Here is a 27,932-nt window from a genome sequence, read left to right on the forward strand (position 1 = left end):
TCATCCGGGGACAAGGTCACGAAGATTGGTGAGATGAAAGATCTTGCACGAAGCTTCTTAGCTGAGGTGTGCAGTGCAGAGTGCAACATAGAGAAAGACGATGGGGTTAAAGTTTACAAAGGCAGAGGGTCATTCGTATTACCTGGATCGTACGAGGGACCGATAAAGGAACTTGATATTGTCAGACCTAAATTATTTGTATGGTATAAGTTTAACCTCGTGGAGAAAAGTGAAGAAACTGATGGCACGCGCATTCAGCTGAAATTAATTGTGTAAAAGACAAGTAAGATATGTGCTGAAATTTCTTCGGCGCAATCGAATTTCTGTACAGCCGCTTCAGCTTATAATCAGTGCCACCGAAAATAGATCTATTTGAAGTGATCTCGGTATAATGCCCATAAAACATTAACCACCGGTCGGTGGTGGCCTATCCTGTATCGTTGCCAGAAGCATGATTATGGCTAACTTAAACCTTAAACACATTAACAAAAAAAATAATACTGAAGCTAAATGGCAGCAATTTGGTATGTTTGATGACTGGAGGGGGGATGATCAACAACCAATCTGCAGCCTTCTCACCTCAGTAGTTTTTAAGATCTGAGGGCGGACAGAATGAAGTGCGATCGGACAGACAAAGTCTGAAAATCAGCGTTTCCTGTTGATATTCAGCTGAAAGCATAATGTAACGACTTATTTAGTAAGTGTTCAGTAGAGATAATTTTTCTTTTTTCATGGCTATTTGGCTCTCACGAAACCGGGACAGCAACAAACGTGCTTGTTGTCTTTGTTTATGTCAAACTCTTGGGCATTTTAGGGATCAGCGTAAGAAGGATCAACTACTTGTAAAAATTGCTTATTGAATTCAAGGAAATCCACAAGAGAGGCAGTCTGTGGATTATTGTTATCATTTTTGCTCCTGTTAGGGCCTGATATGTTTTCAGATGTGTGTGTGGAGTGTGTGTGTGTGTGTGTTTTAGTATGATCTCTCAGGAATGATTTAACGAATTGTGTGGATCATGTCTCAGGAACCCACTTGCAGTTATCAGGACTAAAAGAGTTTGGTGAACCTACATCAAGCAAGAGATATTTTAAAGCACACATGTAACTGAAATCAGTGTGGGTCGTTGCATTGTTTTGTGTAGGCATAATCTCGACTGGTATTATTATTGTTATGTACAATGGGCAACACTCCAAAACTGATAGAAAATCGCCATTTTTTTTACCTCAAGTCATTACTTTTAGATTCAGACCTCGCCAAATTCCATCAACAAGCAATGTCTTGAAGAATTCTACACTCAATAACAGAAAAGTGCTTACGAATTAATCAAAGCTATAATGCAGCTCAGAGTTATAGGTTTGGTTAAATTTTACTTACAAATTGAATTACTGTTTTTGAGTAGGCTTGGTTAAAGGAGAAAATCGTGCGAAGTTTGTTTTCTTTTTTCACTTGACCAGAGCTTTGAATTTTTAGGATGGCGTCGTCAACTACACGTTTTGAAAGGAAATTTGGTGGGATAAGTTTATTACGTGTTTCTTTCTTTCCCAGCGCTACAAAGCCTTTTCATTCGCTCTCTCTAACTCTGTTTTTGCCGATTGCTGTGAATTTCTGCTATTAGTTTTAGTTTTCGTAAAAGAAAACTATTGTGCCGACTCTGTCTGTCCGCCCTCAGATCTTTAAAACTACCGAGGCTAGTTGGATGCAAAGTTGCATATTGATCATTCACCCTTCAGTCATCAAACATACCAAATTGCAGCCCTCTAGCCCCAGTAGTTTTTTTTTTATTTTTTTATTTTAGGTTAAATTAGCCATGATCGTGCTTCTGGCAACTATAAGGATAGGCTGCCCACCACTGGGCTGTGGTTGAAGTTGCATGGGCTGCGACTCATACAGCATTATACCGAGATCACCGAAGGATAGATCTGTTTTCGGTGACGTTGATTCAGGACCCTGCCTTGATTACATGCTGTAGCGGCCGTACAGAAAATTCGATTGCGCCGAAGAAACTTCGGCGCATTTTTTACTTGTTTTTCTTCAGTCTTGTCCTAGGTAGCAACGAAGGGAAGTGATGAGTTGCACACGAGCACCGTCACTTACGAATTGGGATGTCTTTTGTCAGCTGTTTCGTTCTTCTCAAAATCGTAGAGAAAATAATTAAATAATATAACTGCCTATAAGAGACGCATGATAGAGAGAGTTCTCTTATGATGGCTTGAAGATTCTGAGCATTTCATACGACACATGTGATGATGATCTTCGCCATCTGTCAAATCTCATTAGTATCTTGATTGCCGATGATGATCGCTGAGAGTGTGCTAACCAGAAAAAGACATTCTTTAACTTACTTGGCTTTAAAGGTATTTTTGTACAGTTTAAAAAGCTTCAACATAATATGCCATCGTTCAGTCTAAAGGAAATAGTAATATTGCTGTTTGTAGAGAACCACACTGAGCCATTGTATCGGAATTCTTAGCTTTCTCTTTGAAAGTTCTTGATGTTACTGTGCACTCCTCATAACACACACACACACACACACACACACTGGGAAATATCAGTAAATTTTCATTGGAATATGTATAAAACTCCATTGCATTGTTTCTTCAGAGGCCGTATGGAAGTCAGATGTTTTCTGTTTTAAGTATGTTTTTTGCAGAAACCCTTCGTTGAATGACTGAGGTGCTAAAGCATTGAAATATAATTTATCACTCTTACTGTGAAGACCTACTACGAATTTAAAGAGAAGAAAGTCAACGGTGTCTTTTATCAACTTTTACTGAACTACTACTTGTTCTGGGTAACTTTCCAGGCGAAATGTTCACTGCCTAAAAGCTAGTTATTCGAACCAAGTTCACCCTCATGTAATTTCTTTGCAGTCAGTGATTGCAAACATTTTGAAAGTTGCCATCAAACATGGCAAGTGTTAGCAATTTAAAAACATTACACCTGGAGTAAAAAGCATAAGAATTAAGAAATAAAAATAAGAACACCCCTCGATGACAGCTTTTTGTGCAATTGATCTCTCTAACAAGCAGAATTCGCTCATGATCTCATCAACACCTCCACTTGTGGAAACTTTTAGTTTTCTGGAAGAAGAAAAAAAAACTATTGAGATGCCTATTTGTCCGTCCCTCAATGCCTATTTGTCCGTCCGTCCGCACTTTTTCTTTCAGCCCTCAGATCTTAAAAACTGCTGAGACTAGAGGGCTGCAAATTGGGATGTTGATCATCTACCCTCCAATCATCAAACTTATCAAATTGCAGCCCTCTAGTCTCAGTACTTTTTTGTAAAATTTTATTTAAGGTTAAAGTTTGCCATGATTGTGCGTCTGGTACCGCTATAAGTGTCAACAACACAGCCCACCACCGGGCCATAGCTGAAAATTTCATGGACCGCGGCTAAGGGTTTCATGGGTCGTGGCTGAGAGTTTCATACAGCATTATACGCTGTATAGAAAACTCGTTTGTGGCGATTAGCTATTTGAAAACCAATCAAAGACACAAATTCTAGTTTTGTTGGCCCGCCAAAAGCTTCAGTTGTTTAGCTTGATACTACTTCCGAACAAAGTTCTTTAGTGCTCAATAGTTAGACAAATAGAAGATTGATTGTTTCGACGCCGTTAACGTTAGAGAACCCACTGGACAATCTCGTTTTTTATCTGTTTACTTAGTTACTGGTATCATCTTAATATAGCTTGAAAACTTTACCAAACTTTTCCTAGATAAATGTATAACTATAATTAGAATGTTAATTTTAACTTTTTCGTACATATTAATATGATAAACAAGGGCCTAAAGTTATTATAAACTGCGTTGTGATCCCTTTTAGTTTTCCTCATATAGTAAAAGGCTTCTTTACCCTGCAGAATAATCAGTCACTTTATTTTTTCGTTTTTTTTTTAACAAAATAGATAATGGGAATAAAGCGTCATGCGTTAAGCAGACTACTGCAAGTACCAGTTAATTTGCTTCCTTTTTGTAGACTTTGTAGAAACGAGCATTGACATTTCTTTGTCGCAGAACCCGGGGTAAAAACACTTGTTGAGACTAGTCTAGTCATGAGACTAGCCAAAACTGCACGACATATACAAGTTATTTTCGTTTTACAAAACACTGCGATTTGGTACTGTGTGTTTGAGTATTTTTTATTCATTCGAATATGCAGGTGTTATCAGTGCTAAAATAAATACACAAGGAGTGATAGTCTTTAAGTGAAGGAATGTTGCAAGCATAAAGAAGAGAGACAGATACAGAGAAAGAGAGAGACTTTATTTTGCTTTGGCCTCGTGAGAGAGTTGTCGGTGGTAGTTGCAGTGTTGGCGGTATTTGTCCTTGGCACTTCCAAGAGCTGAACCGTAACCTTCTAGAAGATCATGGTCAGGGACAAGCCATAAAAAGACCTGCAGCGCTATTGTGGAGGTTTTCATCGACTTGAGTTTTGCTGCGAATCAACCACCGTGGGATATCTACGCTTTTCAGATAAAAATGTTCAATATCTTTTCATGTTATGTGTGGTAATACTCCGATGTACACTTTGTGTCACCTTCCCTCTACCAGTTTTACTGGGTGTCTCTCTCTCTCCCAGCCTCTTTTATTGGACTGACCGTCTCTGAATCCCTTTCCCTTTGAAAGGTGGTACCAAAGTTTTTATCTTGGAATTTCTCTTCACTTTCACTCAGCTACCTGTTTCAGCTCGAGCCCATTATTGAGTTCTCTCTCTCTTTCATGGGTAGTTAGTTACACAAGAGAAAGAACAAGGCGAATCAGTGAGAAACTAAGAGAGAAAAGGGGAAAGAGAATTGTGTATTTATTGTTAATGTCAGAGATTTCTAAGGATTGAAGGTTAATAAGCAAATTGAAAGGTTGAGTCTAGATGTGAGAAGAGAGGATTGAATGCTGCAATGATTGGGGTTTTAAAAAGCGTTCTTAATGGTTTTAAGCTGTCTGTTAAGGATATGAGAAAGTTTGCTGAATGGAAATACGGAAGATAATAAGACATATTATGGTGGTCTCAGTTACTTGAGTGGATGACCAGGGTGTGTAAGGTATCAGGGAATTGTTCTGAAGGACTTGCGAAAAGGGATCATTATCCCTTTGTATAAAGGAAAGCTGATGAAAGAAGTTAAGAATTGACTGCTTATTGCCTCATGTTGTGCCGAGGAAAGTATATAGTTTTTTATGAGAGGCAAGAGAATAGAACAAATGTGGAAAACAGGTATACTAGCGCAGGAGAAGAGTGTGTGATGTGTGTTGGACCAAGTGTTACCAAGAACTGGCTGTGTGAGAAACTTGGAAGCGATCGAAAACATATGGCAACAACGGCACAATTTCAAAAGCGCCGAATTATGTATCACACTGGGAATGCACTGTAGTTGGTGAATACCAGTGAATCGGCTATGTCGCTATATAACTTCAAGTCCTTTTGTGTATACGACCAGGGAAAGTGCAGTTGGTTTGGTTAGTTTGGTTATGTGGTGATATTTCGACTCTGAATTTTATTTTCTCCTGTTTTTAAAAATAATTTATTTTAATAGAGCGGGACTCCGTTTTTATATTTTTCAACCTCGTTTACCAATAAAAGTACTTCGAAACCCCACAAGCAATGAAAAATCAAACTAGTACTTGAAGAAACGATGCGTAGTTACTGAATGGGAATCGCCCTGTACAATAATTTCTGAAAGAAATAGCGAGTGGCAGATCTAATCAATTTAAGATGGGTTCCTACGGAACAGTAATACCATACTTATATACAGTTAAAATCAAGAGACTGGTTCGTTTGCATAACCATTCAACAAAAGCGTCTCTCTTCGTCTTTTTGAATCTGGTCTTTATAATAAATTATTAATTTATAGGATTCTCGTTGGTTATAGCATTAACCCTACTTACTTTACTTTAAGAAAGACTAGATTTGAGTAGCAGTTACAAGCGGCCGAACAGACCAGACCTTGGGTGAACAAGAAGGCTCTGAACTCCGAAGTAAACAATTTATCTATACGAGCCCTCTTCAGAAGACCTGGCTGCATAATTGCGTGTCGACAAGATTCACAGGCGAATACCGTGGTCTTCGTCCCCCCGGAATTAACGGTCAGCCCTTCAAACCATCCCCCCAGCCTCGTGTCTCTCATCCCATCGATGTTTTTCAACCAACCGTCACCATCCTTGCCACCTGTCACTGGTGTGTGTGTGTGTGAGCGCGCCAAGAATTTGCCATACACCGAGAACGCTGTGCTTTTTGTGAATACGGTTCCCAATAGAAATTGTGGAAATTATAATGAAAGATTAAATTTTTTTCCACATTTAGAATATATAATCTCTTGAGTCAGTTGGCGAGGCTATAGCATAGCTTAGTCTTAGATCAAGAAAAGCTGCTGGTATATGAGTAAGAAGTGTATTAAACTTTAGCGAATGTTCCTGATCAGGCAGGTATATTCATTCGCTATAGTTGGCTCATATTTGTTCTTGAACCTCAGCATTTTTCTTATTTGGGTTTGGCAATTAAGCTTTCGTTGAATTTATTTTAGCTTGCCAATAAAAGTTGCGTTATTTACGAGAAAGAGCCGTAAAGAATTTATATTCCCACATATGACACAAAAATAGCCTTGCTCTTTAGTTAATGGGATATGAAGAACACCTGTGTACACCGGATAGTCTGTAGTAAGCGCCACACGAATACCAAATCCACATTGCTCATATCCAAGACTAACATATAACTTGCCTTGGGTGAATGACTCGAAGTGGTGGTCTGCGTTTTGATCAGCTCATCCTGAGGACCTTGCTTATGATGCATCTGATTCCACTATGTAAAAAACAAAGATAAAAACACAGTAATCTTATTGATATGTAACTATCTTAATGTATATGGATAAGTAGAGTTAAAAACTTTAATGAAATGGAAATCTTAAGTTTTCTCAAAGGTAAAGTAAATTATTGCAGATGGCTCCTAAAATCAATTTATGGTGACAAACTAAAATCAATTATGACAGATGAATTTATGAAAGAAGTCCTTCAAACTCGAATTGTTAGGTATGCATATAACAATATTATTGTAAAAAATTAATGTCAAAATGAAAATTGCCTTTTGTAAATAAACTTTATTGATTTAAATTAAAAAACAAAAGTTAATCAAATATTTATAGTTTAAAACAGACCTCGTTTGTTTTTCTGAAATATGATTGAAGATTTCGAAAAATGACATGGACTTCGTAGATCTGCGATTTATGGAAATTCTTGTCTAGTATTATTTTGATTGGGAGGAAGCTTAGTACGCCCAAGAAATGCGTCGCTTCGTCATAATATTGAGATGGCAGTACCCGACAAATTAATTCCACGGTTCTTTGTTAAGAGTATTTCTCTTGTACTTCGGCCTGATCACACACGAGGAAATTTTACGAAAGAGATGCCAAACTTTGAAGTTTTCAGAAAAAAAAAACCAAACCTGTGGTTCTCAGTCTCTCTGATTGGCTAATAATAAAACAAAAATGCCCATCGTAAATCCTTAAAGAAAATGGCGGCGCTGAAAACACGACGCAACAGTATTGCTAATGACTAACGTGTCTTGCAACACCTGTGGTGATTAGTTGACATTGAAGTCGGGAACTACAAATAAGTAATATGTTAAGGATTTTAAAGTTATATTTTGATGCAGAATAAAAAAAGGATAACAATACGGCAATGGTCTTAATATCTAATTTTATAGCAGGGATGGGAAGATACTTGGGATTTATAAGTACTGGCCCGTAATACTTAAATGGATAAAAAGTAGAATGATCAGTACTTTCATTGTAAATAAAACGGGATTTGAAACTTCTATTCAAAAAAAATATTCACGAGTCAATCAGTATGTTTGCAATTTAAAAAAATATATAGATGAATAGTAAAAATTATAATACAATTAATATACTTTTAATTGCTAATTTTGTATATGTAAATATATTATGATGTATATACAATATTCTAAATTGTAAATGTATAGTTTCTTAATGAAAGAAAAAAAGTATCGAGCATTTTATTGTCATGTGCCGCCTGGGCTAATAATAATACTCTATGGTTGGATGGGTAACCTTATGCTTTAGTTTTTAATTAAAGAGGCGTCCTTATCAAGGTTGGTTACCTGTAATACCAGTTTTCTTATTACTTGAGGTGTACGTTGCCTGACAAAAATCGCAAGGGAGAATTCTTGGGTTTTAGCAGTTTCGTGAACATGAGGTAGTATTACTACTTTCACATTATAAATGGGGTTTATTTCACACGTAGTTATTTAAATATACGGCTTGAAGTCACTGTAACGAAGATATGTGTTGTATAGATTGTTTTATGAATTATCCAGTAATAGCCCCATTACATTGCAAGAGATGTAACGTTAAAAATTTAAAGCAGAAGGATGTCATATCTAATTATTTTAACTAATAAAAATAGACACTATTTGTTAATTAGTATTAAAGTTGTGGACCAGAACAGCAGTCCTTTAGAAGAACTTGCGTTAAGAAATCAATGAAGTGAACTTTTCATCGAAGAATACGAGTGACGTAAAGACACCTTCCAGCAGATGTTCTATCGTCAGCCTTCACTTGGACTTGAGTCGTCTCAGTTCATTTCCTTGGAGCTTTAAATGGGTAATTTTCGATCTGACAGGTTTCTTTGCCCCTCATCCTACTGTGGGGCAATGCAGAAAGTTTCCCTTTTATCAGACCCGGAAACATTTTCTGGAGAAAGTATGTTTGCAAGTCGGTGCAGGTGTGTACTTGTAACCTTCCTCGCTGATTTTAATTGAACAGCTGTTCATTGTCCTTGACGTTGTGTTTGGTTTGTTCGTTGCAACAATGAGCCAAATCATTTTCTCACCTTTATCCCTTTTATGTGTAGGGTCTCATTTTCATTGCCCTTCTATGTGTTACAAAGTGCCATGTGAATCGATGATGCTCGTAGCTATACAATGAAGTGCTACCGTGTGATAAACACGTCATAAGTATACTGTATTGGGTTGGTGGAGCCGGTCGTGGTTGCTATAAATAGTCATCCAGCTTATCACGTGGTTCAACAGCGCCTCCCAGGGTTATCTCTCTCTCTCTCTCTCTCTCTCTCTCTCTCTCTCTCTCTCTCTCTCTCTCGTGCGTGGCGAATGAAACATTTCATTGATAAATGATTAGACATTAACCTTTTGTTTGATTATGCTACTTCAACGGTTTAAAAAATGTAACTTAGCCCATTGAATTGTACTGTGATGTGGATATTACATTATTATTACATATGTATAAATAATAATATCGGGGGATATGACGAAGTTCATAAGTGCGTCTCGTTAAGCTGCATATCTGATGCTGGATGGATGGTGGAGGCTTTTGACTGGTGGGAAATGGGGAGTGGAAAACCTGGTCAAGGTTTGTTTACGTCTGAATTCGTTGGGGCAAGAAGTGGTGGGACGGGATGTCCGGAGGAGAAGTGTTCTATTTTTGTCTTGAGTATTCGTTTGTAAACAAAAACAAAAACTAAGAACGTAGTTTCTCAGCGTTAGAGATTGTTTTGCTTGTCCCCTTGACATTGGTGTGATATAGTTCGGAGGTCCTTGTGCGCTGTCTTGTGCATGATTACCCAAATGTTTGTTTGATTTTTTTTCGTGTATAACCTTTATATTTGTTTTGTCCATTGCAGGTGACTTAATTCTGGAGTCACAACGTTTCTATGTCGTTTCTGTCAGTAATGAAATCGCATCAAATTCGAACCACATACTTTTCTTTTGACTCCGTAAATGTTGCAGTAAAAACATGAACCTTGATGAGACTTCAGTTTGTCTAAATCTCTCTTGATGTAGATTCTACCTTCCATAAGGGAAGTTTAAGTGGTTTTTAGTGGAAGAAAAAAGGACAGTAGCTGTAAATCACATTTTATGTAATTCGGACAGAAGAGCTTCCTGAGAAAACCTCTTGCTTTATAGATTTCTTTTCATATCTTGAGAGAAAATGGGCGAACAGTTCGCTTCTGATGCGAATTATCAATTTATCTTAGTTTGGGTTTGAAATATTGAAAGTGAATTGATCAACTATTATTCCACCTCAGCAGACTTATATTTAGAATAATTCTGCTTTGTCATTTCCCATGTTGCTGCATATGGTTGAATATTCTTTGCCGATTACATTGTTAAAGTGGTATAATATTTAAATAATACGGACCGCCCAGCTGGAGCATACATATATGAACATCCGAGTGATTTGGTCAATCGCAATTGTTGTTTTCTGTAAAAGGAAACTACTTAGATGGCTTTGTCTGTCCGTCCGCACTTTTTCTGTAGGCCTCAGGTCTTCAAAACTACCGGGGCTAGAGGGCTGCAAATTTGTATGTTGATTATCCACCCTCCAATCATCAGGCACACCAAACTGTAGCCTTCTCACCTCAGTAGTTTTTATCGTATTTAAGGTTAAATTTAGCCATGATCATGTGTCTGGCAACGTATAGGCAGGCCACCATCGAGCCGTGGCTGAAAGTTTCATGGGCCTTAGCTCATACACCATTATACCGAGACCACCAAATTAGATCAATTTTTGGTGGCCTTGATTATAAGCCACACAGAAAACTCGATTGCGCTGAAAAAAGTTCGGCGCTTTTTCTTCTTTTTTTTCGTGTTGAGATTCTGTGCTTTCCTCCAAAGCGTTTTATGAATCTTGAAAGTCTGCCTCCAGCACCTGCAGAGGTAAGACGTGTTCTCATGACCGCCTAGTATCCGAGTGAAGTAGCCCGTGAGGTTTTTCAAAATCTTTCCTCGATTCTAGGTCATCGGCATCGTTCTGGCCTCTTTTTTCAGTGCCAGCATAGCTAGGTTTATGTGTCACCCTTCTTTGTGGCAAAACTTCAAGAAGTAGTAAATACCATGATTCAAAATGAAGATTAAGATACAAGACAATAGTCCCAAACCGCAAGACGAGCCAAGTAGACGGCTCAAGATATGGCAGTGCATAGGCGCCATCCAGGCTAGAGTCCAAAGAGTAATCCACGCCAACACAGCATTCTTTGTCAATGTTCACGAAGATGATTCAGAAAAGATTCTTAATTCAGAGAACAGGACAATTTTTTCGAAATGAAGGGTTTGAAGTAATAGACCCCCAGAATATAATTCCATGAAAACTATAGTAGCAAAATACCTAGACGCTACAACGGCAGAATACGGAGAAAACGACCTGAAAGACAGCATTGATAGGAAAAACGAATGGGCCGCAGTGGATGAGGTGATAAAAATCCAAAACAATTCCCACGTCATGAAAATAAAGTTTGAAACACCGAAGATGGCAAAGAGAGCCATGGAAAGAGGATTATTTATAGCCTACCAATACATTCCAAGTCAACATATTGAAGAGGATATATTTGTAAATTTGTCATTTTGCTACAGATGTTACTCTTATGAGCATCTGTACAAGGAATGCCCTAAAGATAAAAACTACAAAATATGCTCTGAATGTTCATCACATGATCATACATATAGAGAATGTAAAGAAAATACAAAAAAATGTGTTAACTGCAATCAACAACATCGAACTTTAGCAGCGAAATGCCCAGTGAGGAAGGCCCTAATAAAAAAAAAAGAAAATTCAAGAGATCAAAGCAAACAGATATGCAACATCCACTACAAACAACGGTACAAGTTACGCCAAGTTACAGCCTCCAATACGGGAAATTGCCAGGCTAATGCAAAACAATGCAAATAACATCCAGTAATATAAGTAGAATACAAGATGAGACCAGAATCACGATTATAACAAATTTAGCAATAAAACTGGGGCTGCGCCAAGAAGGATTCTACCCCTCAGTAATAAACAAACATATTAGACAGATAACAATTTACCCACAATACACTTCTCTGAAGAAACAGTAAACATGATAGCAAGCACCATGAAAAGGAACAAAAGACAAGAAAACCGTACAAACAAAGCAGAAGATTTACAAGTAACTCAGGATATACCACAGGATATGCAAGACTGCACACAATATGAAGAAAACACAGCAGAGAGCTCAGAAGACGACTCCTCATCAGATGAAGACTTTATACCCGGGAATGAGCCCAATTCGGACTCGAACTCACCAATCCTTCCCTCAGGACGCATAAGTAATCTACAAGAAACGCAGCATCAATTAACAGAAGAAATACAAGCCTCACTACTAACCTTCTCGGATTTCTCCAGTTCTCCCATTTTACAAAATCCACAGGGATCAACTTCAGCATCAAAAAATACTACGCCAGTATCCAAGAATACCAGAAAACGGAAAAATGAAAAAAAAAAGAACAATTATTAGACCAATGTAACTCAAATGGACTCAACTCTGCGAAGAATTAAAATAATTCAACACAACGTGAAATCTTGGAAAACAAAGAAATTTGAATTATACAATATATATAGAGAAGAAGACCCCGACATAATATTAATCAATGAGCATGGTATGAAACGAAATGAAACTATGAAAATGTTTGGATATAATACATATACGCAAAACTTTGCTGATGAACCCTTTGCAGGAATAGCAATAGCAATCAGAATAATATTAGACATAAGATAATAGACGATTTCCAAGACGACTTTTTAGCAGTCCAAATTCAAACTAACAAAGGACCAATAGTGATCGCTACAGCTTACAAGCCGCCAAGAAGACATTATTTCCCGCTTCCAGATGTAATGAAGTTAATGAACAGGAGGGAACCTACCTATCTCATTGCAGATTTAAATGCCAGACACCAACTATTTGGATACAGGCAATCTAATTACACAGGTAAAGAAATTGTCAGATTAATAAATAAAAAGTATATCATACACTTAGGACCTGATTTTGATACTTTCGTAGCAAATAACAGAAAAGGAAAGCCAGACATAATATTAGGAAATAACAAAATTCACCTCAATATTGCCATTACAAGAGGGCCAGCAACCTCCTCCGATCATATACCAATGGTAATCACATTGTCAACAAATCCAATAATGATTCCATCCTTAGAAATACCAAATATAAAAAGAGCAAGCTGGGAAGGCTTCAAAAATGAAATAGAGGGAAAAATTAGTAGACAACCATCAAAAAATTCAAATGAAATAGAAATAACAAAAGAAATAGTTGACGAAGAACTTGAAGAATGGTATAAAAATATAGAGGAAGCTATAAAAAATCATATACCCATAACTAAATACACAACACTTCCACACCCTATTAATAGTGATAAGTTAAAATTGATACAATGGCACTACAACAACATCCAAAACACAGTACTTATAACAGGTTGGAACAACACATTGATGAGAAGATATGTATCATTACAAGAAAACAGTTAGTACAAGAAAACTCAAGATTATATCATCAAAATTGGGAAGACTTAATAAAAAATACACAAATACAGTACAATAACCCAAAACATTTCTGGAACTCCGTTGCAAGACTGATGGGAAGCAAAACTAATACATCGCCAAACATAAAGCATAGGAATGAGAAAATATATGATGACCAAGAGAAAGAAGTACTGCACCAAGAAGGCCTACTGGCAGAAATATTCCAGATAACATAGGAGGATAACCAAAATTTCGACAACCAACATGAGACAATAGTCAATGAATTCATTGAACATAGACACAGAACGAATCCGCATCATGCAGCCGACATAAACAGACTCAATGAAGACTGCCCTCTAACAAGGAAAATAGAATTATGGGAAATCAAAATAATAATTAAAAATTTTAAACACAAGGCACCAGGAAGAAGTGGAATTAACAAGGTCATAATCCAAAATTTACCAGATATTGCACTTGAAAAATTGAGAGAAATATACAATTGTGCTCTCTCAATGGGATATTTTCCAATTAAATTCAAGAATGCAATAATGATTTTGATACCCAAACCAGGAAAAGATACGTGCCTGGTAGAGAATTTTAGACCAATATCACTACTAGAAATACCTGGCAAAATATTTGAAAAAATAATAAACAACAGACTAGTGTTGTTCCTAGAAGGTAATCAGCTACACAATAAAGATCAATATGGATTTAGAAAAGGAAGAGGAACCCAGATTGCAATAGCAACAATATATGAGAGCATTGCACTGTCACAAAGAAGTAGATACCTATGCAACCTAGTATGTAGAGATATAACAAAGGCATTTGACAAAGTATGAAATACAAGGACTTCAATACAAAATATTATATCTCAACCTTCCAGGCATTTTTGAGAAAATACTATGCAACTTCATCAAAGATCGAACAGCAGCAATCAAGTCACTAAATTACATAGGGAATCCATTCCCATTACTAAGTGGAGTCCCACAAGGATCTGTACTCAGTCCAACATTATTCATATTATATACATCAGATATGACTCCACCACCAGAGTACTGTACTGATGTCTGCTTTGCAGATGATATAACTCAAATAGTCATACACCCAGAAAAACGTACTAGGAGAAGGGACCCAAATTTGAAAAGACAAGTAGCACAAAAAACAATGAACCAAATTGAAAGAATAAATCAATTTGAAAAGAAGTGGAAGATAAAGACAAATAAATCCAAATTCCAACTAGTATCGGTATCTGCATACAAACTGCACAAATATTGTTAGACCAACAACCAATGAATTTTACTAAAAGTACAAGAATACTAGGAATGCAATTCGGACAAAGGGGGATATCAAGACATGTTAGAGAAAGGCTAAGGATAGCAAGAACACAAAATACAAAGCTGAAAAAGTTTAGGAATATGAACCCACATCTATCAAAACATTTCTACAAAAGCCTAATCAGACCAATAATGGAATATCCACCAATACCCACGTGCTTGGCATCGACTTCCAATATAAGTGCATTACAAAAATTCCAAAATAAGATTCTAAGGTCTGCAGTGAGAAACAATCAAGAAGATGACGATCTGAATATAGAACAAATACATAAAAAATACAAAATAGAACCAATTAATCAGAGATTATACAGACTGGCAACCAATATATGGAGTAAACTAGTTCAATACAATAGTGAATTAGTAGAAGAATCAGAAGCAGAAGAGAGAAACCTTGACCCAAACAACACAGACCACAGATGGTGGAGAAGAGTATCTTCATATATTCATCGCGATGAACCTCGACCATTATACTACTAATTAAGAAATGTCTTGTGAAAAAGTAATTTGTAGAATTTAATATGTAGATATGATGCAAAATCATTATGATAATTAAAATTAAGTTTAGAGTTAGAAAATTGGAACTTTATTAAATATGATTATATTACGTAATAAAATTCAAAATATGTAATCTGTACAATTCACCATGTCATATAATGTATAATCATTATTGTATTATGTTAATATTAGCTAGAAAATTGTACCCTTACCCAAATATAATCGTGGATAAACCACACTTTACCTTACTCTTACTAATACTTAACTTTCTAAACTATTCCCTACTAAGGTTAGCTAGCTAACTACCCTCACTCTTCTTTCACCCATCTTACCTATCAGCTAAAAAAAAAAAAAAAAATAATAATAATAATAATTATGACGAAAATCGGGAACATTCCTCGCTCGTACTAATCGCATGTTTTAAATGGAACGGACGCCTCTTGAGCGCCATCTTTTCATCTGCAAAGTCCCTGACATTTTCCAGAATGTCAGAATTACGGGATTCCTTCTCCTTGTTGTGGCTAATGGAAAAGTAGTCATTTTGCACACTCTTCTGATTGCGACACGTTTCATCGATCTCTGATAATCATTGTCAAGTTGAGATTAGGACACGGATGAATATATTTATGAAGCGTGCAGTGTATATATATATATGTATATATATATATATATATATATATATATATATATATATATATATATATATATATATATATATACTTATATATATATATATATATATATATATATATATATATATATATATATCACACACACACACACACACACACACACACACACACACACACACACACACAATACATAATCATTAAGACTAGACACGCGGGAGGACTACATTACAGAAAAATCTCGTAATTATGACTGAAAGGCTAACAGGAGCGATCTTCGCGCAGTGTTTAGTTTCATGTCCCTTATCTCTCTAGATTCTGAAATATGCAGAAGTGGAAGATTTTACAGACCGTACTTTCTCTCTCACTATACCAAGCGGATCGCCGCTTTTGCTGTATTGATTTTACTTGTTTACGTTGATAATAACTGCATTTATCCGTTTACGTTGATAATAACTGCATTTATCCATTCATTTGTAATAAATTAATTTTAAAAATATGTTTTTGTGCTGTATGCATAAAATTACACAAATGCATAAGAACGTGACTACAGGGTGGTGATCTAGAATAGAAGAAATGTAGGTCACCTGTTGGTATTGATTCACTTGGTGTAAGAGTATTTTGTGTGATTTGTGGATGACATTATCTGAAGAAAAAAAGAAAGGGAGGGGCTGATGGGGGGCCCCTTCTCGGGAAAAATACGATAGACTTTTCCAGTCGTTGAAATATTGACAAAATAATTTTACCTCTTTTTTGCCCTACTTACGGTCATAAGCCTCATGCCATATTTATGAAAAGTGTATACGTGACTTGACATCTGTCAGCAAGATGAGTCTAATGATTTATCCTTACCGTGGTTGCTGACCTACATTTTGGCAGTTTCGCTAGTTAAGCATTTATGAAGGATTTTCTCCTGCCCGTCCTCCTACTATTACTGCTGTACGTTGCTGCTAATAATACTGATTGAATTTGCTTGATGTGTGACTGTTATTATCGCCCATGTTTTAGTTGTATCTTATGTGTAGTTTTCCTTGGCAAATATGCGTGGGAATGAGTCAGATTTAACATTACTTGGGTCACATAACTTATCGCACCGAGCTTTGCATATTTTAGATTTTCTTACAGTTCTCTTCACCATTGTGGCGATCAGTGCGGGACGATGTTGATGATAAAACCAGGTTATAGCCGGCTGGTAGTGGTCGCACTGATATTGTGTACTGTGGAATCTCTTGTAAAAAGATTCTCTCTCTCTCTCTCTCTCTCTCTCTCTCTCTCTCTCTCTCTCTCTCTCTCTCTCTCTCTCTCTCTCTAAACAAACGCGCGTGTGCGTACAAATACAATTGGCAGAATTGTAACTTTTAAGCATAACAAACAAGTAATGAATGTAATTAAAACTGGATTGAAGTACCATAACCGGAATAACCGTTTTCCAAAAGTTTTCTTCTGTGTATAACTTTGCATGACTCCAACAAAGAAGTTGGCACTTCGTGGAATTTAACGTGACTTACTACATACATAAGAGTGCGTACGTATTCGGCATAGGACTCTTCATAAAAGGGAAGATCTCTTTAAGATTATTTTCGTACGGAAGTACATAAGATGACGAGAACGAATAGATATATTGGCCCGAGAGACTTGAAAGCCATAGAAATGCGTTCTGGTCCGCTGGGAGAAGGGTCCATTTCGTGTAGCTTACATAATTAGTCTGCCGTGGGAGTGGACGAGACGCGGGGGGGGTGGGGGGTTACGACTAGGAATGTCGTACATGTGGCGTCTGGCTCACGTGGGGTTCTCTCTCTCTCTCTCTCTCTCTCTCTCTCTCTCTCTCAATGATATATATGTGTGTGTGTGTGTGCACGCGCACATATATGTATTATGTTTGTGTGCTTATATAAGATATTGGGATATAAAATGGGGGTTTTCTTCACGGTTTGTTCAACAGTGTAATACGCTTGTCAGGTACTCATATTTAGAACAAGTGCTATTACAACAATAATAGCTCCTTTGATGTGCACTGTTTTCATTCGCTTTTAACATTCCCTGGCCGTTAGAAATCCTATAAGCTCTTCATTAATAGATTTCTATTCATATTATGAATGATTATATACATATATATATAATATATATAATATATATAATATATATATCTATATTTAATAAGATAATTATACATTACATACATACATACACATCCACTAAGTTATTCAGGCTAATATATTTCATCAGCATTATATATATATATATATCTATATATATATATTATATATATATATATATATATATATCATATGAATCGAAATCGATTAATAAAGAGCTCATAGGACTTCTAACGGCTAACGGGCAGGGAATGTTAAAGGCTAATGAAAGCGGTGCGTATTAAGGGCGCTATTTTTATTATATTACGTAATGTAGCGCTGATACCAGTGTGTATGTGTGTGCTTCGGAAAGTTTTTAGTAATTAATGTTGACTCCCACGTAGTAGTAGACACACCGTTGATATGAGTTTCGCGTTTTCTGTTTGAGTTTAAAACTAGACCGTTTTCTAGAAGTTTAACCGTTCTGTAGTAGATTTCTTTCTGGGCATGTGGTTGGATCGTTGTAGCTTTCGAATTTCAAACTGGGTTTCATTGCATTTCTATGGAACAAACTCACTGGGGTCTAGTTCATAGGTCTCTTCGTGGTTATATATTTCTCATCTTTGTTATTTCTCTCGTGCGGTTCATTCTTTACTTATGTTTCTATTTCCATAAGGGGTCTCTTTTCCTTGTTGGAGCCCTTGATCTTGTAGCAGCCTGTTCTGATTAGTTTTGCAACTTGTCTAGTTTGTATATATACATATATATATATATATATATATATTATATATATATATATATATATATATATATGACTGGTAAAAAGTGTTCTGTTACAACAGAATTCCATCTAATAAAAGGATCCCATAAAAACGCCAAATTATAGAGAGAGAATACTATATTTCAGAGACTGCTGTCTCTCTCTTCAGGTAGATGAATGAGAAAAGTTACAGTAAAGGTGGCATTTATACCAAGAGATACATACACAGGTAAGCCAGTTTAGGTCACTCCCGCTGATAATCTTCCCTTAATCCTCTTAAGCGTTGGTTGAATGAAAACTTTGTCAATGACATTGAATCCCATGCGCCCTTTGAGATGTTCATTACTTGTCTCTGTTTAATCAAGTCCGATTCCATCATTTGACTCTAGTACTGGCATTTGCTGCTATAAATTATGCGTGACAAATTCCAGTTTATTCTGTGGTTATGTTCATTTATATGGTTGAAAATAGCGGAGTTCTGTTGTCCATACCTAACTGAGCTTTTATGTTGTATTAATCTTTGGGGAAGTGATTTTCCTGTAAATCCGATGTAAGATTGGTCACAGTCCAGGCATGGGATTTCGCAAACGCTTGTGTCCTTGGGGGATGTCTTTTGTTGGACGTTAATCAGGGATTTGGCTAAGGTATTTGGGTAAGTAAATGCAAAAGGGTTAGATTTTCCGAGAGTCTGGGTCACCGTCTTAATCCTGTCCAGGTGAGGAATTTTCATTTTATTGTTGGCTGTCTCTCTGGTCTTGTCTTGAGGGGGTCGGTAGAAAATACGTTTGCTTTCTCAATTATACGGTCAGGATGCCTTAAAGACGAAAGCTACTTATGAATTAGTTCAAATTCTTTTTCCTGGAAATCGGGAACGAATTTGTAAGGCTCTTAAGAATAGGTGTTGCTGGCTATGCCTATTTTGATAGGAATGTCGTGATAACTAAAGTAGTGAATGTATGAAAGTGAGAACGTTGGTTTTCTCTATATGGTAAATTTGTATTCTGTCGTGTCTCTGATTATTAAAACATCAAGAAAAGGAATTTTGTTAGTTGAATTATGTGTATTTAAAAACGTATTTTCATTCGGGGAATCATTCTATAAGCAAAAATTCTGGTATAGTATGGGTAGTCCTTTAAGTCCTGTTTTAGCCAATCTGTACATGGAGTACTTTGAAACTACAGTAATAAATGCAATAAAACCCAAAAACATGCTGTGGATTAGATATGTAGATGATATTCTAACATTTTGGGATAATAGGTGGGACGATTTTAATCAATTCCTTTCAAAATTAAACGCATTAGTGCCCAGCAGCAAATTTAAAGTTGAATGGGAAACAGACAACAAAATTCCTTTTCTTGATGTTTTAATAATCAGAAACACGACAGAATACAAGCTTACTATATACAGAAAACCAACCTTCTCACTTTCATGCATTCACTACTTTAGCTATCACGACATTCCTATCAAGATAGGCGTAGCCAGCAACCTATTCTTAAAAGCCTTACGAATTTGTTCCCCAGATTTCCTGGAAAAAGAATTTGAACTGATTCGTAAGCAGCTTTCGTCTTTAAGGTATCCTGACCATATAATTGAAAAAGCAATTCACAAAGCAAACGTAATTTTTTACCGACCCCCTAAGACAAGACCAGAGAGACAGCCAACAATAAAATTAAAATTCCTCACCTGGACAGGATTAAGACGGTGACCCAGACTCGGAAAATCTAACCCTTTTGCATTTACTTACCCAAATACCTTAGCCAAATCCCTGATTAACGTCCAACAAAAGACATCTCTCAAGGACATAGGCTTTTACGAAATCCCATGCCTGGACTGTGACCAATCTTACATCGGATTCACAGGAAAATCACTTCCCCAAACGGTCAGTTAGGTATGGACAACAGAACTCAGCTATTTTCAATCATATAAATGAACATAACCACAGAATAAACTGGAATTTGTACATATAATTTATAGCAGCAACTGCCGGTACTAGAGTCAAATGATGGAATCGGACTTGATTAAACAGAGACAAGAAATGAACATCTAAAAGGGCGCATGGGATTTAGATGTCAATGACAAAGTTTTCATTCAACCAACGCTTAAGAGGATTAAAGGAAGATTATCAGCGGGAGTGACCTAAATTGGCTCACCTATGGATGGATCTCTTAGTATAAATACCACCTTTTCTGTAACTTTTCTCATTCATCTACCTGAAGAGGGAGACAGCAGTCTCTGAAATATAGTATTTTCTCTCTATAATTTGGCGTTTTTATGGGCTCTTTTTATTTCATATATATATATATATATATATATATATATATATATATATATATATATATATATATATATATATATATATATATATATATATATATATATATATATATATATATATATATATATATATATATAATGTATGTATATGAAAAACACTTAATCTTGGTTGTTCTCCAAGGAATTGATATGACGGATGAGACACTGAATCTTGAACATCAAGTGTTGGTTAGCATTCTTATGAGTTTTCTTCCGTGTTTTGCAAAATCCAGAGCTCATTGGTTCGATGACCATCACCTGTCCATTTTTTATGGTTTTTTAATGTCATCAGTTTTGCGTCATTCAGGCGTCGTTTATATTTTGCATGTTACCGGAATAGCACGGACAACTCTTAAGAAAAATCTGTTGGTCGAGTCTCTGTTTTGAGACGAATAATGATTTTAGTGTTTTTTTTCAGCGTGGTACGAACACCGATAGTGGACTCATTACCAGAGAGGCAGCATTTGATGGAATCAGCCAGTAAGTATGTTTGATCTTTGTAATTATTAATTTTTATTTATTTTTTTATTTTACGGCAATTAGAAAATATCCTCAGAACGTCCTCTTCTATACCCAAATGCTAAACGATAGATTTAGCTTTTGAAAAATATAACTAACATTGCAGTCGACACACCGAGAACAAGCTGCATTTCGGCGTGTGGTGTAAACAACGAAATCAGAAACAAGGGGGTTGAATTATTCCTTCCAACCTCATCGTCTAAGCTGTGAATTATTCTGATGGCATTTCAGAATGGCTGCGGAATTTGGTTTGCGATGCGGATTCCAGATCTGTTGCTCTGAAAGAGAGCCCACTTATTTATTCATGGTAAACCTGGTCTTTATATGTCGTTAATTACACTCGTGACTGATAATCTTAGCTTTGAAAACGAATTCTATTAGAAAGTCAACTTGATACCTACCTCTAGGGAAATCATGACGTTAAGTTCATACATACACACACATATATATATATATATATATATATATATATATATATCTATATATATGATATATATCATAATTTCACTCTCTTACAGTTAGAGAAACCTGGTTTTCATTTAATCTAAGAGCCCTTACTTAAGGTGGAAGTTCATCTTCATTCTCCTCCAACGTCGCGTGACGCAAAGGACCTCATGTCTTTCCTGTGCTTTACCTTCCACTAATCTCCACTCATCTCCAGCCTCGCTTCTCCTTGTTCTCATCCGAGTCAGTTTTGGTCTTCCAAACCTTGCGCCCACAGGAACTCAACTGTCCAAGCCATCTCCATTTAACCTTTATGTCATTACCTAATATATATATATATATATATATATATATATTATATATATATATATATAGATATATATATATATATAATAATATATATAATATCATATATATATGATACGTATATGACATGACGTTCTCACAACTCCTGGGAGTTTAGTACGTGATAGTGTCAAACCGGGTTCCTATGGGCACAAGGTTTGGAGTACCTAAACTAACTGGGATGAAGACAAGGAGAAGGAGGCTGGAGATGAGAGGAGATTTGTGGAAGGTAAAGCACAAGATAGACATGAGTGGTGGAACTTCACAGAGGTCCTTTGTGTTGCGACGTTGCAGGAGATGATGCTGAACTTCCTCCATAAGTAAGGGCTCTTAGATTTTTTAAAAAATGAGAACCAGGTTTTTTTTTACCGTAAGAGAGGTACTTTACTTGGTGAAATTATGATACTTTTCCTTTTACAGCTACAGTGTAGCATGATCTGAATAAAGTAAAATGAAATAATATTGTAAGCCATGATTGTGAATACCTGAGGACATCGATTCCAAATAAGTAAAATAGTAAAGTTTTGAAATTCATATCAGTTCACAATTCAAAGTCAACTCTCAAGATGGAAAGCAAAGTTCCCTATATGTATATAAATATGGAAAAGAATCTGACAGTTCGTTCCACGTAAATTTGTACTGATGAATATTGTATATAATGAAGTACGTATAGTGTTCACAAGATATAGTTTCCGTTGGTGGTAAGTGACAAACGCAGCTTTGTAATGAATATATGAAATTTTATTTGCCTTAGAGATACATTATATAAGAATTGCTATATCCATCTGCGACTGTCAAAGCCTTCCTGTAATTTCTTTGACATTTTTTCTCTTATTGAATTTTTTTATATGTTTTTATTAAATTATTAAATAAGAATACTTTTTTCTTATGATAACTTGATAATAAGTACACCCTAATGCAATTTTGATCTCCCCGGTTACAGATTCCGTGTTGACAACAGTATTTTGCATGACGAGCTGGCGGAATGGTAAGTTGTAATTATGTAGTATATATATATATATATATATATATATATATATATATATATATATATATATATATATATATATATGCTTTGAGCTGCTGGTACCTTCTTCATCTCTGAATACGGAACTGATTTCACTTTTATTAGGTGATTAGTGATTTTACTGATATGGTACTTATGTGATGAGATTTGTTTGCTTTCGCTGACTTTTAAGTTTTACCCTAGTTCGCTTAACGGGAGTTTTTCATTTTTGTCGTGAATCACAATTCTTGCTTTAAAACAGAAGTTTATAATTTAAATTCTGTGTCCAATGAAAGATGCTTCCCTTACCCCTTGCTGGAAGCTTGATTTCAAACTATATGAGCTATCCATGAACATTGAAAAAGAAAAACACGATTATAATGCAAAACTTGCTAGGACTACATTAGTTGATTATACAGAAATGATAGGAAGATGTGGCAATAATTCTAGAATAAAATTATAGTTTTTTAAAAATTAAAATGCACAAACCAGCCAAGTAAAACCGCTACTTACTAAAAGATCATTCGACTTTTGAATTTATTATACTTTTCATCTAAACATCAAAACAGGATATCATTATTGATATGCAGTAAAATTGCATCTTCAGTATGTGTGCTAGTATCGGAATGTTTAATTATGTTGCAATTACCTGTACTTGTTGCACCAAAAATGGTATTAATGGAAATTCTGGAAAATTGTCATGAAAGATGAGAGCTTTGATTATCATTAGGTTACCTGAAAACGCCCATTTTCTTTAAAATGTCAAGCGATGGTAGCGTCATCTCTCTGAAAGATAATGAACTATTTTTGTAAAGTTGCCAGAACGATATATGAAGAACGGCTTCACGTTTAATGTTATCCGGCTTCATTTACAGAACTTATCGTATTTTTAAATATAAAATAATAATTTATAGGAGTTATTCGTATTATTTTGTATATGTAAATATTTATATATGGAATCCTTTTATTTTATTTGTTTAATGGTTCTGGTAACAGTGTGAAAGTTTCGTAATGTAAACAAGAAACAGCTGATTTCAACTAAGCAACTACCGACGTCAAAAGTTACGTTAACTTGTGAATAACGCACGATGAACTGTTATTATATATTACTCGAACCTGTAAATAACGCACAACGAACTGTAATTATACCTTTAGTAACTTTTTTAGGATTAACAGAGGAATAAGAGTGAATTACACATGGATGGAAAAAATAGTTACTGTGAAAAGTCCGTCGTAACCTCGATTAAGTTATCGTAGGGTAATCTGGTCCTGAGGTTCGTGAGTCTGTGCCTGTTATGGGTAGGCCCTCAGTTAAATAGTGAGCTAAGGGTAGTGAAACTAAAGAAAGCTAAGCTCTTATATAGTAAAATGGCATCCTTTCAAACCATTCGATATTTCCTGCCAGAAACATTACCACTAGGCCGCCACCTATGTAGACCTAGGCTAAGTCTTCCAGTGCTTTCTCATGTTCGTGACATTACTAAGTCGGCAAAGCACCGAACTGATGATGAAAAAACTATTTCCAACACTACTATTATCATTCAGGATGGTATTAATATTGAAGAATTGCCCAGTATTGTTCAGATTATACATGGAGAGTTCACCATATTTAGTAATGGAAAAAGTCAGGCAGGGAAGAGATTGGAAGGACTCGGTTTGGAAATTCCTCAGGTCTCGAAGAAATTGTTTCATAATATAAACTTTGAGGAGGAACAGGAAATCATCTTGGGTTTTATGAGGTGTAGAAGAGTAACAGATATATTTAACTTGTTAGAAGTGTGCCCTGAAGAAGATGTAACCCCGAAAGTTGCACTGGCCATCATCAAGCAGTTATTTGAACTAGAAAATAATGTAGAGTTTAGGAACCGAGGCCTCAACCAGTATCCAGAAGAAGCTTCATTCACATTTACTCGTGGTGCTGTCATGAAGAGATTGATCGAAGTTATATGTTGTGCTGCAGAATCTAAGTATATTGTCAATGCTCTTCAAGTGATGGGACGAGATAATTTCCAAGGAGATAAACTGAAGTATTTGGAATCGTTATGTACCCATTGTATTGTTTTAATTACAGAGGGAAAGTTATCCGTTACACAAGTTTGTGATGCAGCAAAAGCTTTTTACAACTTGGGACCTATTGGATCAAGATATGTTGAGAAAGTTTGGGTTGGCATAACTGATAAAACTAATGATATTCATGAAAAGGAAATTTATGAAGTAATGAGTATTCTGCCTCTGGTAAAACAAAGTCGCAAGCATCTGTATAATGCAGTGGAAAAAAGCATGTCAAATTGTTGGTACAAGTGTAAGTGTGAGGATATCATTAAGATTCTTCACATATTAGTCCAACTACGTATGACAAACAGCAGAATGTTACCCATGATCTCAAAGTGGACAGACTTAAATATACATGCACTTAAAGAGGGTAATCTTCGCTGGATTGTTTATTCTTTAATGAGTTTGAGTTATACTGATATTAGCATTCAAAAGGCACTCTCAAGATTCATGAAGGCTAGAAAAGGGAAAAATAATGACCCAGATTTAGTGTCTGTCATCATGGACTATTGTGTTAAAATGCGTATAAGATCACCAGAAGTATTGGATAGTGCAGGAGAATTTTTTATAAAAAAGGCCTCTACTCTGACAGTACCGCACATAAACAGTATTGGTCGAGCATATGGACTGCTCAATTATGAACCACCTAATGCATCATCTTTTTTCCTCACATTTGAGTCATATGTGGATGAAAAATTTGTTCAGTTCCCTCCCAATGTCATGGTTGACCTGCTTCTATCCTGTGTTTATTTAAAAAGATACCCATTGAACTTCGTTAAAAAAGTCTTTAATCCGTATTTTTTTGACAGGATTCACACTTTAGATGCTTCAGACATGAGGCTTACTCGTACAAAACTCAAAGTTCTTGACCAGGCTCTTACTTTAGAAGCTCCAAATTATAGTGGACCCATGCTACCAAAAGACACATCTGCAAATAGTTTCTGGCGAGATGCAAGGGTTATGAGATGTGTCAATATGATTCAGCCTGCTCTCATTGAAATTGTTGGAGCTGAAGAACGAATAGTCCCTTCTGCTATTTTGCCAAATTTCCCAGGCACAGAGCTATATGTTATTGACTGTGTGGTAGATATGGCAGGAAAATTAACTTTACCATCATTTAAATGGAGTAATAATAAGTATGCTCTCATTGTGAACCTTCCTGAGCATTATGTAATTAATGAAGACGTACTTGTTGGACCTCAAGCTATGCGTTGCCGGCATTTAGCATTGGCAGGATTTAAAGTAGTTAATATAAACTTTGAAAAAGTTTGTCAGTATCGCATGTATCCAGACTCTTTAAAATCTTACCTTGAAAAAGCCATGAAAGAAGCCACAATTTTATAGAGTATTCCTCAGAACACTGATAAACAACGTACAACTGTTATATGTAGCATCCTTAAGTTGACTAATAGATAAGTTGTTTTATGCGTTTTTACGCTAGTCATTCACTGTTTGGACCATTGGAAAGTATATTCTATTGTTCATAATAAAATGGTGCTGTCAAGTGAAGTGGACTCCTGTGATGTGATTTACATGTGCTTAGAGATGTCAAGAAAGCTGGAGTATTTTATCAAACAAAAGGTAGGTGTTTATATTGTAAGTACTGTGTATGGTAATGCCAGTGCAAACTTAGCTTGCACATCAGTTGATCTTTACTTTTATAATGAATTTTTTAGTAGGAGATTAAAGTAAGGGATTGCTGCTTTCATAGTGCTTTGCATAGCATAATATGGAACATAAGAAAGGTCCTTTGAAGCATCCCTACAGCACCAGTGTATTACTTGATATTATTTTAATATCTTAATTTTGATCTCTTATCATTCTTTTCATTACATAATTCGTATGTGCTTTTCAAAATTAATTTTTCCATTTCCATTTTTCATAATTATCCTTGGGTAAACAACCGCATGGACTGGCCCAACACAACGTTGGTCACGGATGGCCACCCTCCGAAAAAGTACTTATAACGTGTCCTGACACCGGAGATGGGCATCAGTCACGGCTTGTTGTTGGTGAGGGACGGAGCTAAAGACCTCTACTCTCCTTTCGAAGTAAGAATTTTCTCCAAAGTTAGAAATTAAGGCCAAATTGAAAGCATTAAACAGAGGGTAGTGAAAAGGGTGGCCAACGCAGTGCAAATCTCACCAAAACGCTTTCGAAATTTTTACTTGCGCTTAAATAAGTTAGAAGATTGACGCCATCTCGATGTTTGTGGAGTCGCTTTTGTCAACAAACTTCCCATTTCCTGTGATAAATCCGCACACCACTTTTACCCATAGACGCTGGGTCACTTTCATCACAACCATCGGAACACGGTCACTAGGCACGACGTTTTTAAGGAAATGACTGTTTTGGTAGAAGACGACGATGAAGCATGCACTAGATAATTATTTAAATGAATAGTAAAACATCAATATTTTACATATTTATGATGATTAATTTGAAAATATTTGTTATTGAAAAATTACTCGATTCTGACTCAAATTTAAGTAATTATTTTTCGGAATTAGAACGTTCTTTTAAGTCCTGTATTATGACATCACGACATCTTGACTTTCGTACCTATTGTAAATGAATGGCTATACTCAACTTTCTTGCAGACCAGTTTACCAGTTATTCATGCAGATTGTTATCAGCTATTCATGTGATTGTTACAATCGTAATGCGCAT

General features: G+C 36.0%; 2 protein-coding genes across 3 annotated transcripts in view; both read left to right on the forward strand.

Moving 5' to 3' along the window:
• The window catches only part of LOC135221905 (xaa-Pro dipeptidase-like), a 511,321-nt gene that overhangs the window by 438,841 nt on the left and 44,548 nt on the right, over positions 1 to 27,932 (forward strand). For both annotated transcript variants that reach the window (XM_064259900.1, XM_064259899.1), the window contains exons 5-6: positions 21,315 to 21,376; positions 23,148 to 23,192. In XM_064259900.1, the coding sequence (XP_064115970.1) occupies positions 21,315 to 21,376; positions 23,148 to 23,192 (107 nt within the window). The remainder of the gene's footprint in view (positions 1 to 21,314; positions 21,377 to 23,147; positions 23,193 to 27,932) is intronic.
• Positions 24,356 to 26,842, forward strand: LOC135221904 (FAST kinase domain-containing protein 3, mitochondrial-like). Its single transcript, XM_064259898.1, has one exon. The coding sequence runs from the start codon at positions 24,579 to 24,581 to the stop codon at positions 26,604 to 26,606; it is 2,028 nt and encodes a 675-aa protein (XP_064115968.1). The 5' UTR covers positions 24,356 to 24,578; the 3' UTR covers positions 26,607 to 26,842.

The sequence above is a fragment of the Macrobrachium nipponense genome, chromosome 3, assembly GCF_015104395.2.
Source record: "Macrobrachium nipponense isolate FS-2020 chromosome 3, ASM1510439v2, whole genome shotgun sequence".
Lineage (NCBI taxonomy): Eukaryota > Metazoa > Arthropoda > Malacostraca > Decapoda > Palaemonidae > Macrobrachium > Macrobrachium nipponense.

Bases quoted from the DNA above. Each gene is read 5' to 3' on its own strand.
- LOC135221904 (XM_064259898.1), top strand. From the start codon at position 24,579: ATGGCATCCTTTCAAACCATTCGATATTTCCTGCCAGAAACATTACCA.